The sequence below is a fragment of the Phascolarctos cinereus genome, unplaced genomic scaffold, assembly GCF_003287225.1.
Source record: "Phascolarctos cinereus isolate Bilbo 61053 unplaced genomic scaffold, phaCin_HiC Scaffold_4;HRSCAF=312, whole genome shotgun sequence".
Taxonomy (NCBI): Eukaryota; Metazoa; Chordata; class Mammalia; order Diprotodontia; family Phascolarctidae; genus Phascolarctos; species Phascolarctos cinereus.
Window position 1 is genome coordinate 339,637,123 of NW_027555847.1, and position 16,743 is coordinate 339,653,865.

The 16,743-nt window shown below is 39.3% G+C and overlaps 1 protein-coding gene across 1 annotated transcript in view; it reads left to right on the plus strand.

Moving 5' to 3' along the window:
• LOC110215539 (chondroitin sulfate proteoglycan 4-like) overlaps positions 1-16,743 on the plus strand; it is an 85,207-nt gene that overhangs the window by 17,273 nt on the left and 51,191 nt on the right. Inside the window, 3 exon segments of the mRNA XM_020997126.2 lie at positions 896-4,453; positions 6,932-7,399; positions 12,039-12,215. Of these exon segments, the coding sequence (XP_020852785.2) occupies positions 896-4,453; positions 6,932-7,399; positions 12,039-12,215 (4,203 nt within the window).

Here is a 16,743-nt window from a genome sequence, read left to right on the forward strand (position 1 = left end):
AGGAGTACCCCAGTTCAAATCCAGCCTCAGACACTTACTAGCTGTGTGACCCTGGACAAGTCACTTATCTTTGTTTGCCTTAGTTCCTTATGTGTAAAATGAGCTGGAGAAGGAAATCACAAACCACTCCTGTATCTTTGCCAAGAAAGTCTCAGATGGAGCCATGGAGAGTCTAACATGACTGAAATGACTCAGCAGCAACCACAATAAAATGTGAACCATCAATATGTATAATAAATATGGAAGACATAATGGATATAGTATATATAATAAATATATTTATATGTATTCATAAATATGGCGTACACAGTGTGGGTTGCTTAACATAACTTTTAAGGGGAACAATCATGGAAAAAAGAAAACAAAAATTATTTAATTATTCTCATGAAAATAGGAGCTAGGTGACACAGTGTATAGAGCGCTGGACTTGGAGTCAGAAGGACCTGAGTTCAGATCCAGCCTCAGACACTTTGTGACTCTGGTAAAGTCACTTAACCATTGCCTACCTCAGTTTCCCCATCTATAATAGCACCTGCCTCCCAGGATTCTTGGGAGTAAAAAATGAGATAATATTTGTAAAGCTCTTTGGAAACCTTAAAGCATTATAATAAATGCTAATTATTGTTATTATCATCATCATTATTATTATATACTGACTTTAATATTCATAGCACCATCTACTTTTACCAACCTATCTAAATAGTTATAACTCTAAAGTGTGGCCTTACCTCACTCACCATTTAGGTTATAAAAATGGGAGCCTTACAGTAGCGTCCAGTTTTATTGCACTCTTTTTATAAAAAGGCTCTGTATGCTCAGTGTCCAACTGTAAATATAAATATATAAATATTAATACAGAGATGTGATTGGGTAACCCTAGTCTCCTTTTTTCCAGGTGAGAGTGAATTTGGGTGCAGGTGAATTAGTGCTACTCCATTCTCAACAAAAATCACGCCTGGATGACTTGGCTTGGCACGTGATTGATTTACATCATGCAAGTGATACTGTCACTCTGGTTGTTGACAATCTCTATAGGACCAGTGGGATAATATCAGGGAGGATACACGGATTGAATATTCAGCAAGGAATCTATGTTGGGGGGAGCGGCAGTCTTGATGTTCCTTACTTGGAAAGAGGATGCTCTAATTTCCGAGGATGTATGGAGGATGTGATATTTAACCAGCGTGAGATTCTGAACTCCCTCAGGTCTTACCCTGGATTTAAGAAAGTTCATGAGGTGTCATTGGGATGTAGTGATGAATTCTTTGCAGGTGAAGATGAAGCTGTCAATTTCTTTAGCTCCAAATCTTATGTCACTTTCCCAGGGTGCAACACCAAGAGAGAAGGACTCTGGGAATTTACTTTTCAGACTGGAGCTGACCAGGGTTTGCTTCTCTATCAGTCTGGAAGATCAGGGGACTTTGTTGCTTTGCAAATAGAAGCTGGATTCATTAAGGCACATGTTGGAAGGAATCAAAATAAAACTGAGCTTCCTTCCCTTAGCTTAATTAGCGACAATGAGTGGCACTTTGTTCAACTCCAGTTCACCAGGAGGTATTTCAGCTTGCTGGTTGATGAAGAAAGAGTCCAAATATCCCTGCCTCTACACAGCAGGGCATTTGAATGTAAAGATCCACTCTTTGTGGGAGGTGTTGATAACAGTGCCTGGGCAGAAATAAAGAAGTTAAAGTTTACCCCAGTTTCTAGGAAATCTGCCAGAGGTGGCTCCTTCAAAGGCTGCTTAAGAGGCCTGAAGGTTAACTTGGAAGAGCTATCGCTAAAGAATGCCCTTGTTTCCAAAGATATTTCAGCTGGATGTAATACTAAAAGTGGCGTTGTTTCAAATATTCCTGTAGCAATGACTGAAAAAATGACACTTCAGACAACAACTCCCTCTTTTAGCGCTCTCCCTGAAAGATTCAAATCTTCCCTTCAGAAGGACAGCAGTAATTTCTTGGCTTTGAATAACTTGGTAGTTCAGGAAGGTGGACAAGCCCCAGTTGAAAGTAAACATATTTGGGTGAATTTGGAATTTAAGGAATTAGAAATTCATCATTCCCAAGTCCTGTTTCAAATTAAGGAAAAACCTATTCATGGAGATTTGAGATTAAATGGTGCACCTGAATCCCAGGTAAAAGCAACTTTTACAATGATAGATTTGTGGCAAGGAAGGGTTATATATGTCCATGATGGCTCTGAGAGCACCAGAGATCACTTTATATTCTCTGTTTCTATCAGCAAGGAGAAGGAAATTCCTTTCCATCTGCAAGGAAATGATCAATATGTGTTTAACATTACCATCAGTCCAGTAAATGACCCCCCAGAGCTCTCCCTTCCAGAAGGAAATTTGCTTCTCCTATTAGAGAACTCCAAAAAGCGACTGACGTCTAACATGATAGAGGTATTGGATCCAGATACTAACCCATTGGACCTGACTTTTTCAGTACTTGGAAACTTCAATGCTGATACTGGATATTTAGAAAACTCTAAGCATCCTGGAAAAATAATTAATACGTTTACAAATGAGGATTTACAACATGGAAGAATTTTCTATGTGCACCGTGGGCCCCAGAATTCCCGTATTGTTCTGCGAATAAGTGATGGGGAGTTGGTTAGTAATACAACTGTATTACGAGTCAAGGCCATCCCTTGGGATTATGAAGTGGTAAACAACACTGGTGTGACTGTTCAACAGGGCAGCATGGTTCTGATTACTCAGAGCAACTTGTCAGTACAGATTAATGCTGGGGAGCAGGAGATGGAGATACGGTATGAGATTATCCAACATCCTCTTTTTGGTCAGATTCAAAGACGAAGTTCCAATGGGGAATGGAAGCTTGTCAACACCTTTTCTCAACGTTCTATTGATCGAGATCGGGTGAGGTACTATAGTACCTTTAAAGAATCACAAGGGGAAAATGTCACCGATCATTTTACATTTAAAATTAGCATTGAAAATAAAGTGAGTGAAGAACTGATATTTCCCATAGCCATACAATGGCTGAAGTATAGATTGGTGAAAAACAGTCCCCTCAATATTGATACAATGGTTAAAAAAATGTTGACTTCAGATCACTTAATGGTTAGGATGGAGAGTATGAAGGCACTTGAGAGCGAGCTTTATTTTAAATTACTCTCCCTGCCTAAGAAAGGAAAACTGCTGCTTGGCAGAAGTGTTTTAAAACTAAACTCCACCTTCAGCCAAAAAAATATTATAGATAATGAAGTTGCTTATGAACTAGTGGAGAGGCCACAGGAAAACACACAAGATTCATTCAGATTCTTGATTTGTACCAACTATATAGAATCAAAGGTTTATATCTTCACAATAAATATCAGAGCAGATCACAATCACATTATTTTAACCAACAAAGGATTTTCTGTAACTGAAGGGGAAGGGAAGTTAATCACCAAAACAGAATTATTTGTGCAAACTTTGAGTAATCAGGTTTTCCATTATAAAGTCACCAAGAGCCCTCACCATGGGAAGCTGAAACTTATTAACTCTTCAGATTCACTGGAAAGTAATGACAACATAACTACTTTCACCAACCAGGATATCATTGGTGAACGTTTAATGTATGTCCACGATGACTCTGAAACTGTGTGTGATGAATTCATCGTTAGGGCATCTGCCAAAGGAGCAGGAGATGAGGAGATCAGGGTGGGTCCCGAAATGAAAGTAAATATTTCTGTGAAACTAAAGAATGATGAGAAGCCTGTGCGTGTGGTGGATACAGTATTTCATGTGGTAAGAAATGGTCAGCGCTTATTGACCTTGATGGATCTTTGTTACCATGACCCCGATTCAGATTTTAACGATAGGCAGTTGGTATACACCAGGCGGGGCATTCCAAATGGTGATCTGGTGTTAGCTAGTGATCCCAGCCAAAAGCTCTACCAGTTCAAACAAGAAGACCTAGAGGAAGGGTGCATTCTGTTCAGGCATCACGGCGCAGACTATGCCCGATTTGTGCTGCTTGTCACAGATGGCACCCACTACACATCCTCCCTTTTAGAGGTCAGTGCTTCGGAACCATACGTGTGGATAGCCAACAACACAGGATTGCTTGTGCTAAAAGGAAGAGAAAAAGCTCTCACAACTGCTAACCTTAGTGTTACCACAAATCATGACATCAGAAGTGACACAGAGATCAAGTATGAGATCTTTTTGCTTCCAAAGTATGGTAGAGTCTTGGTGAAAAATAGACCATCAACTTCATTTTCCCAGAATGACTTGAAGCAAGGACATGTGATTTACAGGCATGATGACAACCACCACCTTGCCGATGTGTTCAACTTGACTGCAAAAGTTAAAGAGACACACTTGAATGTTGGGATTCGGGTCCAGGTGTACTTGGAAAGCCACCAACATCCCCCTAAAGTTGTTCACAGCAAGAAGCTTTTAGTTGAAGAAGGAAAATCAGTGAAACTCAGTAGAAGAAAGCTTCAGGTATGTTTAGAGTACATGGGTACATGCTTATATCCTTTACAGAATGACTCAGGGAATCCATAACACCAACCATGCTCATTGTCCCACGGCCACTGGGACTGGTCTCATAGGCATATTTTCATGTGCCTATGAAAGATGTTAAACTCCAATTAACTTTATTAAAAAAAACTTTGCATAGTAAATTTACTCTGGATTTCTGAAAGTTTTTTTTCCTATCATATTTATTTAAAATTACAACAGTTTACATTAGAAACAACCTCAAACAATTAAGGTAAAAGATAAATAACTGAACACAGCTTAATTTAACAAAATGCAAACATACATCTCTCATTGTTCCGTTATCTGTTAAGAGCCTTATAATTGCACAGTGCTCCAAATAACTCTCGTCCTGAAGCTATGACCTTTAGGAAGGAAAGAGTGTCATATAGGTTTGATGAGAAAGTTCCAGGTTCTCAATATTGTTCATTTGGGGAGTTTTCCCATTATTGGAAAGAGATGAGATTCCTAAGAAGGAAGGGAATACTTATCAAGGTATTTTTATTTAGGTTTGATGGCACCATAATTCATTTTGTCTCAAGATACATTGATGTAACAACTCCGTGTTTAAAAACTTAGATCCATTTAAGAAATTTGAATTTTTCTAAAATTTCTAAAAATAGCTGTAAAAATAACATAATTTCTCTTCTTAGTTAGGCATCCACAAAATGTGATGTACAGAGCTCTGAAGTTTGACCGATTCAGGATTTTCCATACCATCAGAGCAGAAGGACATTAGAAAGATGAAAGCTCTGTGCCGCAGGAAGGAAGTTTTCCACTTCTTGCCACTAATATTTGAGGATTAGCAGGCACATCCCTGCTGCTCACAGTTAAAAGATTATATAAGGAACTGTAAAAGCTGCTTGAAGCTAGAAATCTTTAAGAGCTGTGATTTGCAAGAGATGACAATGAAAACAGGCAGTTACTCATCTCCTCTAAGTCCCTGGGTTCAAATCCCACTCCTAACAAAGACAATTTGGGTGACCTTGGTTAAGTCACTCAAGTCTCATTTTCATCATCTGGAAAATGAGAGGATTGTACTGGCTTCTGAGGTCGCACCCCCCCCCCCCCAGCTCTATAGCTATAATCCTCTGCATACAAGTTTTATTGTAAGGCAAGGGGAAATGGAATAGTGAATAGAGAATCCTAGTCCAAGCAGTTGACTGAATCATAAGTTTAGAATAAATGGATGCAGTGCGTAGGAGTTCTTGCCAGTTCTTTCTGAATTTTTCTGCACCTTTTATTAGTGACATTTACATAACCACCACCAGGGGTCTCACATGGATCACCATGATCGAATCCAGTTAGTTATTACCTAAGAAGCAAGTTTTACTTTCATATTAAATTTTTTTAAAAAATTTGAGTACCTACTAGCAAGTTTTTAATAAATATTTTAGCAAATATTTATTGAAATTGAATAAAAAGAATAATAAGGCTTGATCCCAGTTTTTAGGGAATCATAGAATCATGGATTTATTATTTTTTTTTAGTTAAATTCAATTCATTAAACATTTACTAAGTGCCTAATTTGTGCCAAGTACTGCGCTAAGAACTGAGGATACAAAATGAAGCAAAAGACAGTCCTTGCACTCAAGGAGCTTGCAATCTAGAAGGAGAGATAATATACGAAACAAAACTATACAAAGCAAACTATATACAGGATAAATAGGAAGTAATTAAAAGAGGGAAAGCACTGGAATTAAAAGGGGTTAGGGAAGGCTTCCTGTAGAAGGTGGGATTTTAGTTGGGACTTAAAGGAAGCCAAGGAGGTGAGTAGGAGTAGAGGAGGGAGAGTGTTTCAGGCGTGGGGGACAACCAGCCTAGAGATGGAGTGTATCATTCGTGGAACAGCCAGGAAGCCAGAGTCACTTGGGGACTAAGGTATGGGAAGACCAGGAGGGTGCTAGGTCATGAAGGGCTTTGAATGCCAAACAGACCATTTTGTATTTGCTTCTGGGGGCAATAGGGGAGTCACTGGAGTTTATTGAGTGGGAGCATAACTTGACTTCAGAGCTTACACTTTGTGCCATGGATTTTGTGTGAAAAGAAGTATCAGATATTTCTTTCTTTTTTTTCTTTTGAAATAATTGAGAAAAAGGTTAGGGACAGCTTTGTGAATCTGTAGTTTCCTCCAGTCATGCATAGGGCTTTGAATAGATTGGATTAGATCTTCCATAAATGTTCTTGACTGACTGCGTTATAAGTTAACCCATATGATCATAGATTTAGAGCTGGGAGGGACCCCTCAGAGGCCATCCAGTTTAACCTTTTTTTAAAAAAAAATGGATAAAGAAACTGAGGCCCAGAGAAATTGTGCCCAAGGTCATAGAGAGAAAAAGCAGCAAAGCTGGGATGGGTGCCTAGTTAAAGAATCTGCCTCCTATCTCCATTTTAATGTGATTCTTTTCTCTGTGTATGTTTTTGTGAATATCTGCATGTGAGGCTGTACATGAAAATAACTCTCCATCCGAGATAGTGTTCATCATTAAGAGCCCCCCGGTCCATGGACAGCTCCGAAAATTTGTCCCAGAAGATTGCTTGGATGCTGATGAGAATTCTCCTTTGTCATTTACACAACAAGATATAGCTGATGGTTATATCCATTATGAGCATACAGCTTTTGGCCAACAGCAAGATCGCTTTTTGCTGGATGTGACAAATGGTGTCCAAGCCATCAGTGGTGTAGAAATCATGGTGGATATTATCCCTAGGCTGATTCCTTTGGTCATACAGAACTTCACGGTACAAGAAGGTGGCTCCAGAGCCCTTTTAGAGGACTTCCTTAAAATTCCAAATCACCATTTTGTAGGAATTGACTGTGAATTTGTCCTAATTGAATCACCAAAGCATGGTTATATTGAAAATTCTCATTTTCCAAGAATAAAACTAATGAAGTTTACCAGAAAACAGGTAAGGACCTTCTGGGACGATCTCTGTCCATGTTAGGGGGAGGGTGAGAATTTTTTTTTTATATAATTTATCATTTAAGTGAGAATTAAGATAATTCTTTGTTGTGACTGTAATCTGTTTCTTATATCAAAGTCCTAAAAATCAGTAACCTCAGACATTGATTTCTGGTCATGTCTTTGCAGCTCAGTTACTGTCTGCCTAGCCTCTGGCTTTCATTCCTTGGTTCTTCCTTTAAAACCAAAGCCTAGATAATTGGGTTTGTATATTCAGGTAGTTGTGTTTCACCGTAGTTGAATGAATTTTTCTTATAAAATATTCTTTGTAGAATCTAAGTTGACTGGCATCCTTTTTCTGTCTTTGTATCTCTAATGCTTAGCATAGTACCTGACATGTAGTAAGCAGGAAATACTTGTTTAATTGAATGTAGGTAGAATAGTTCCTAGTAGGAGCAGCTAGGTAGTACAAGTAGATAGAGCACTGGGGCTTAAAGTCAGGAAGACCTATCTTAATGAGTTCAAATCCAGCCTCAGACACTTAATAGCTGTGTGACCTGGGCAAGTCATTTAATCTTTTTTGCCCCAGTCTCCTTCTCAGATGATCTGGAGAAGAAAATGGCAAACTACTCCAGTATCTTTGCCAAGAAAATCCTAAATGGGGTCACAAAGAGTTGGACACAACTGAACAACAGGTCCTAGTAACAAATAGGAGTACCATTAGTTACTCCTCTTTCCAGTCTCATCCCTACCTCTTCCTCTGTAGGAGCTGCCCTTAATATCTAGTTCTGAAGCATTTGTAGCTTCAATTTCAGTGATTCAAGTAACCTTAGGAACCTTACTGGATGTGTTTTCAGAGAATTGGAACAGGGGAGGCTCTGGCTGCCCCCTTTTGTTGAAGAGAATTATTGGTAGGACTGGAGGGGAAACATTTGTGAAGTTTTTTATGTTAATTTCCTAGAGTTTTCCTCAGTTTTATTAAAACTTCTGTGCTAGCATACTTTCCAATGGTTAAAAGAAACATTTTGACAAATATAAATTCACTTTAATAATCTAGTTACTATTAATGAATTTGTACCTTTGGTCTGCTAAGAACTGTGGTAGGTGTTTGAGGGCCCCTGCCCTCAAGGACCTTAAAATCTAGCTGGGAGGTAAAATGTGTACACAACCAAAGCACAAGAATAATACAACAAATAATTAACTGAAGTATAGGGTGCTCTGAGAATTCAGAATGAGGGAGAAATTGTCTATGGCTAGGTGCAAAGAGGGAGGGCTCCCTGAAGGTCCTGGGATTTGAGTAGGTCATCAAATTGAGTTGAGTAGAACAACAAATGGGAGCCAGATTATATTTTTAAAAATGGCATTGAATTGGGAAACCAGGCTTTTTTTTCTCCGTGAAGCACATTTTATCTCCCCAAATGAATTTATATAATACCTCTGTAGAAGAAGCAACATTTCCCCTTTGAGACTCTTCATATGTATTTCATTGTTGAGTGTGTGTATGTGTGTGTGTGTATGTGTGTGTGTGTGTGTGTGTGTGTGTGTGTGTGTGTATAAATACCCTTGGAAACAAATAATTTGAGTCAAAGGAAGTAACTTGAACACACATGAAAAACAAATAGGAGCTGGGGTTGTTGAGCTGCTAAAGTATTTCAGCCTTTTTAATGAAAACAAGCAAATCCTCCATAGCGTGGCTTTACCTTCTTTAAAAGTTAGCTGTGTTAGCTGGCTTTGATAGACTCTTTGTCAGCCTATCAAATTCGTAGACTGTGAAGGTGCTGAAAAGCACAAATCATTGAAGTTCAGTTTTTGACTCTGGATTTTTAAAAAATCAGTGATATTAATAAAGATATAGAAAGTGTTTAGCAGATTTACAGATGTCACACATTGTTGTTATTTTGGATTTTGATAGGGTAGGACAGTGGACCCAAAAGATCAAAATATAACTTTCCTAGATACAAACACATCTGTAAAACATTAGAGAAGAGTAATATTGACTCAAAAAACAGTCAAAAGAAAGTTCCGGAGAAAACACACCTTGGTATGATCTTGGTATGAGATCATCCCTCAAAGCATGATTGATGGAAATAGGGCACCAAATGAAGATGAAAAAGGAATAGATCTGCCAATGTTTATATAAGATATACATGCAGATAGATCTACCAATGTTATATATATTATATACATTTATTATTTAATGTATTTATACTAATTTTATAATTGATTTATAATGATATAATCATAACATAATATAATTATATGATTAATATGTTTATATTAATATATTATGTATTGTTATGTATATGTACATATTTTTAGTCTGGACCTGGCATTAAGGAATTTCCGATGCTGAAGTTTCTTTCTCCAATGACAATCAGCAACAGGTCTTCAAGAACAGTCTTGGAGAGTACCCTAGGGTATTAAGAGGTTAGGTAATGTGCCCACAGTCATGCACCAACTGTGTGTCAGGGGTAGGACTTGAACCTGGATATTTCTGGTTCTAAGACTGACTCTTTCCACATTATGCCTCTTTAGATAAAATTTAGCAGAGATAAAAATGTTAAGTTGTGTATTTTAGTTCCAAAAGTCGGTTGCACAAATACAGGATGTAGAAGGCTTAGTTTGGTAGCTGTGGCATTTTCACTGACCACAGGCTAAATATTAAGCAATAGCCTGCTGTGAATGTTTAAAAAAAGGTTATTAATGAAACTTTTAAAAAATACACAGAGGAAATAAAAATGGGGTTCAAAGGGGAATACAGATAAGCAGACAAGTATTGTTACTACCACATTATATTTAATCTAGATTTGTAATTTCATGTGCAGTCATCATTTTCTTAGGGCAAATGATCATATATCAGTGGTTTGAAATGTGACTTTTGATCAAAGATAAAAAAATTTCATTATATTCTGAACTGGTCAGGGCCCATCTAGAGCAGAGGTGTCCAACTCGGGCACTGGGGAACTAGATGAAAATGTAATTGAGAAATGTTTAACAATAACAACAACAACAGAAAATATACATCGCAACATAGATAATATTAATTTGTGGTTTCCTAAGCCAATATCTGGCTTATAGGAATCTGTTTATATTTGAGTCTGATACCACTAATCTAGAGCATTCTTTGATTCTTGATTCATTGATTCTTTGTGTCCCCCTTGATGAGGGAGATCAGCAACAGTAGCATTTCTCAGGGATGGCAGGCATAGTGATGAGAGAATCTGGGAAATGTGATGTAAGAAATGGTAGAGAGAACTGAGGAGGAGAAGAATTATGAGAGATGTGGCAGGTGTTTAGGGTTTTCATATGAAAGATGGTGTGGAATGACTTGGAGTTGCTTTAGAGGCTAACCCTAGTACCAATGTGTAGTTGTTAAAGGGAGAAGATTTTATTTTTGTTTTCAGTTCCAAATTCTCTCCCTCTGTACATCCCCTCCTTCACCTATTGAGAAGGCAAGAAATAGCCTTTATGTGTGTGAAGTAGTATAAAAGTTATTTCTAGGGGCAGCTAGGTGGTGCAGTGGATAGAGCACTGGCCCTGAAGTCAGGAGGACCTGAGTTCAAATCCGGCCTCAGACCAAACACTTGACACTTACTGTGTAACCCTGGGCAATTCACTTAATCTCAATTGCTTAAAATAACAAAACAAAACAAACAAACAAAACAAAAAACACCTATTTCTACATTAGCTGGATTCTGGGTGAAAAAAGGAAAGAAAGGAAAAAACACACACTTCCATCTTCACTCTGAGTCTATCAGTTCTCTATCTGGAGATATTGCATTTTTCATCATGAGTTCTTTGGACTTTTGGTAGATCATTGTATTTATCTGAGTTACTAAGTCTTTCACAGGAGATTATATTTATAATATTGCTGTTAGGATATAGAGTGCTCTCCTGGTTCTGCTCACTTTGCTTTGCAGCAGTTCATATAAGGTCTCCCAGGTTTTTCTGAAACCATTCTTAAAGGGAAAATATTTCAACATTTGTTATTCAGTCATTTCAGTCATGTCTGACTCTTTGTGACCCCATTTGAGGTTTTCTTGGCAAAGATATTACAGTAGTTTGCCATTTCCTTCTCCAGCTCATTTTATAGATGAGGAAACTGAGGCAAATAGACTTAAGTGACTTGCCCAGGATCACACATCTAGGAAGTGTCTGAACCTGGATTCGAACTCAGGAAGATGAGTCTTCCTGACTCCAGGCCTGGCCCTCTATGACATGGAAGCCCAGAGAAATGGCTTGGTTTTGACTTGCCCAAGGTCATGCAGCTAGTTAGTAGCAGATCTGGGGCACGGGCCCTACTGTCCAGATTCTCTGCCCAGTTGTCTTTCTGCTGCATCACATTTCCTAGTCCTTTAATTTTTTTTTTTTGTGGAGAAAAGGTAGTCCTTATGCTTTCCTACGTGTCTGGGGCCCAGTGTTATTTCAGAAAACATACACACAGCCTATTGTTACAAGTTAAACTTGATTTAGGTAATCCTGGTAGGGACAAAGGGGTTTCTATGTTTTGGAGAGAAGCAAAAAAAAAAAAATCAAACCAGGGGCTCTTAGGCTGCAGTTTATTTAGCTTTAAATATGTGTGTGTGTGTGTGTGTGTGTGTGTGTGTGTGTGTGTGTCCTTAAATAGTTGGCTTTTTTTTCCTTAGGTGGAAAAAGAATTAATTTACTATGTTCATGATGGAAGTGAAGAACGACTTGACAGTTTTACAGTCTTTGTGAATAACACAGAACTTGGGAAACAGAGTTTGTCCCAAACTCTCTTTGTGGCGGTTCAACCAGTAAATGATGAGGCTCCAGTCATAGTAGCCAATAACATATTGCGGGTAAGTATGCCACGCTTTTGATTTTTTAATATAAACACTAGGGCTCCTAACTTAGTTTTCTTTGTAAACATTTATTAATAGCTAACATGACTTGGGAACATGTGTAGTTGTCATAAAAACAGTAATATCAGTCTGTAAATATTTCCTGAGTCCTAATACCTGTGGAGACGCATAGCTAGCCACTGTGGGAGAGGCAGAAAAGTAGAAGACATAGTCCCTGCTATCAAGGGGATGACAGCCTAGTAAGAGAGTGACAGATTACAACAGAAGAAAAAGGTAAGTGATTACTGGTAAAGAAAATGTGTGTTGTACTCCAAGTATTTGAAAGCAAGAGAAATGACTGCCTTTTGACTGGGTGGTCGGGGCAGGCTTCATGGATGAAGTAGGATTTGAGTTTTGCCTTGAAAGATGGATAGAATTCAGAGAGAAAAAGGGAATAACATAAGAAAATGCACTAGGTAGGAGAATGAAGGGCAGCTAGGTGGTGCAGTGGTTAGAGCACTGGGCCTAGAGTCAGGAAGACCTGAGTTCTTCCTGGCCTCAGACATTTACTAGCAGTGTGACCCAGGGCAAGTCACTTAACGCTGTTTGCCTCAGTTTCCTCATCTGTAAAATGAGCTGGAGAAGGAAATGGCAAACCATTCCAGTATCTTTGCCAAGAAAACCCCAAATGGGGTATGAAGAGTTGAACACAACTGAAACAAATGAACAGTAACAACAAAAGAACAAACAACATGAAAAGTATGTTCAGGGATAAATAGCAATAAATCAATTTGACTGGTACAGAGGGTTTTTATAGAAAAGTATGAGAAAGGGGCAGCTGGTGGTGAAGGAGATAGAGGACCAGTCCTGGACTTGGGAGGACCAGAGTTCAAATGTGGCCTTAGAGATTTGACATTGACTGGCAAGTCACCTAGCCCCATTGCCTAGCAAAAAAACAAACAAACAAAAAAGAAAAGTATGAGAAAGAAACATTGAAAAGGACAGTTGGGACCAGATTGTTCAGGAGACATAGGATCTTAGAGGTTGTGATAGGACGTATCTAGGAGGTTTCCCTCTCCCCATAAAACGTGAATTAGGCTATTTCTCCTGAAAGGCAACAAAGCTATCCCTGGGACTTGATTATTTCTGGGGGTTAAGGAAGATTCGAAAGCTGTATCTCCCTTGATGATGCTTCCTATTGGCTTTTGGCCATATCAGCACGACTTCCTGGTTACCTAAAGGCATAAAAACTCCACCCACATGGAGTCAGGGCCCTTCGGATTTAGTGGAGGATTTAGTGGACGTATCTCCTTGTCGCCCACACTCATTTCCATGTGAAAGCAAATGGGGCTACATTTACAGAAACTAAGCACTGCAGTATCCCCTGTTGGATATCCTTTCTGTGTTTTGGGTAGGTCAGCCTCTTTTTGTTAGAATTGTTGAATGAGTGTCCTCTTTCATTCCAACTCCAAACTTAAACTGAGTACTAGTTCAAGTCAGGCCTGCCCAATACAGTGCTGGAAGGGATTTTAGAGGTCCTCGAATTCAGTGCTTCTACTTTTTGAAACAGAAAGGTAAATCAACATTCCAAAGGCTATACAGGAGTGCTGAACAGACACAGAACTAGACCTAGGGTGTGCTGGAGTTCCAACCAGTTTGTGAAAGCCGGTTATTAAATTTTCAGTACATGCATTTACACCTCAAAAATTGGCAAATGCTGGTGGTTAAAATTTACCAGCACACTTCTCATTAGAACTCAGATCCTGTGACTTCTCACAGGATCTTTTGCCCTATCTTACTGTTCATGAGTGTCAGGCCAAGGAATTTGGACTTTTTTCTATGATCAGTAATTTTTCTGCCATAAGAATCTACAAATTCTACCTGTCTCTGAAAAATGGTTAGAATAATGTAGGGCTTTAAAAACTAGCCCTTTTGGGGCAGCTAGGTGTGCAACGGATAGAGCACTAGCCCTGGAGTAGGAGGATCTGAGTTCAAATATGGCCTCAGATACTTCCTAGCTGTGTGATCCTGGGCAAGTCACTTAATCCCAATTGCTTCACCATCACCACCCCCAGGGAGAAAACCCAACTAATCCTTTTATAGTTGAGTTCTTAACCTGGAGTGTGTCAGGTTTCAGGGCATCTGTGATCTTGCATGGAAAAACAACTTGATTTTCATTAACCACTAACTAAAATTTAGCATTTCCTTCAACTATTAAAAAATATTCTTCTGAGAAGGGGTCCATAGGCTTCAGCAGACTGCCACAGGATCCACATAAAGGGTAGGAACCCTTGTTTTACAGTGTGCAGCATGGCAGTTAAGAAGCTTTCCTCTCTTCCCTTCTTCCCCTTCCCAGTGTCAGGTCCTTGCTTCCTTCCTTCCTGCCCTCTCCCTCCCTTTTCCCCACCTCCCCACTCTGCTATCTTTGTCCTTGTCTGCCTGAGAGAAGGCCTTTTTCTTCAGTACTTTTTTATAGACAAATCTCACTGTCCATCTGTTTTCTTTAAAATTGTATTCACAGCACTTTCGTTTCTGAGGTTTGCTCTTCAAGTTGTACTTTGAGGGAAATCAAAGACAGACTTTTGTGGTCAGTGGCCAACTCTTGCCAAAAGCTGTGAAGATAGCCTTCGGTGTTGTCTTAGAATTCATTGGGTCTTGCATAATATATAGGTGGTGTGTGCAGATGAGTCTAGCATGTGTATTTTCCTTTATGTCACAGGTAAGTCAGCTCCTATGTATGCATGCACATGGTTTTGTCAGTTACTTTCTGGTAAGATGCTAATCTCCCACATGGCTCAGCATGCTATCTTACCCACTCCCCACCAGCATGTGATGGAGGATTACAAGCTAGGCTCCTGAAGCCCATAATCAGGAAGGTTAAAAAGCTCCTAGAGATAATAGACTGTATCTCAGATAGCTTTTGGAGTGACAATTTTAAGTGATCTGAGCTAATGCATTCATCCCATAACACAACCAATCAATATTTGACTGCATTTAATGGTGTTAAGTATAAATATTAAAGGGAGTAGGAATTGACCTGCAATGGGTCTTGAATGGGATTGCAGCAAAGTTTGGGGTTTGCTCTTGTTTATTTCCTGAAATTAGGGATAGGAAAAGGGACTGGATCTATGATTCCATTGCTTTAGGGATCTCTTAGTAAGGAAATTCCCTCTGTCAATGGAAGTCAGCATCTTTTCCAAAACTTAGAGCTACCTGTCAAACATAGCATTAGGCCAGCAACTAACCAGATTAAAATGTAATTGGGAAATAGTTAACAAAATAAAAACATAATACATTTGTTGTTGTTGTTTTGTTTTTCATTTGTGTCTGACTTTGTGACCCCATTTGAAGTTTTCTTGGCAGAGATGCTAGAGTGGTTTGCCATTTCCTTCTCCAGCTCATTTTACAGATGAGGAAACTGAGGCAGAGTTTTATCTGGTTCGGGGGCCCACTCACAAGTGACAGGACAGTGAGTTTGCCACCTCTGCTCTTTCATCATCTAGTCTATTTATTTTAAATGTAAATATAAGTGTGCGTGTTTCTAAGTTAGGTCGTATAGTAATTTCATAGCAATGCAGTGTAGCTGATAGAGTGTTGGACTTAGAGTCAGGAAGGCCTGAATGTGAATGCTGCTTTAGACACTTAATAGTTGTGTAACTGTAGCCGAGTCACTCAGCTTCTCTGAGACTCCGTTTTCTTATGAGGGGTAGTCCGTAAGGTATCCCTTCACACTCTGAATCTATGATCCATGTTTGTATCTTGTATATTGTAATTTCTTTCTTTCTTTCTTTCTTTTTTTTTTTGTGAGGCAGTTGGGGCAAAGTGACTTGCCCAGAGTCACGCAGCTAGTAGGTGTTATGTGTCTGCGGCTGGATTTGAACTCAGGTCCTCTTGACTCCAGGGCCGGTGCTCTATCCACTGCGCCACCTAGCTGCCCCTTAGATTGTAATTTCTATGAGAGCAGGGACTTCATGTCTCCCCCGGTGCCTAGCACAGTGCTCTGCATATAGGAGGTAGTTAGTTAATATTGGAAGGAATGAATCATGCTTTGGAGTAGTTTTTAAAGTGTGGAGGAGGGGCATCAATGCAGCTCTGCTCAGATGGTCTCAGTCTTCTCAGGGAAGAAGGAAGCTGGGTCATCTGCTTTGAGGGAGGTGGAGACTTAAGACTGGACAGACAGCTTTTGAGCCTGAACCTCTGGCTGCTTGTTGGAGATGAGGAGGGAATCTGTACTTTGAGTAGGGGGTTGGGAAGGTGACCTATTTATGATCCCTTCTAACACCATGATTCTGTCATCCTGGGTTGGAAAGAAGCTGGATAATGATTATTTTATGTCAACTTTCAGCTGGTCTGGGGGAAATTAATCAGACTTGTCATAAGCTTGTTGCTAGAACCACTTGGAGATTTTAAGTGAAAAAATGATGGATTATGTCCCTTTCCTGAAGCCAAGTAATACTTTGTACCTCTCTTATAGCCTTTACTGTCTTCTTGTCAAGGGCAGCATGGTGAAGAATGCTGGGCCTGGAATCAGGAAGATTCATCTTCC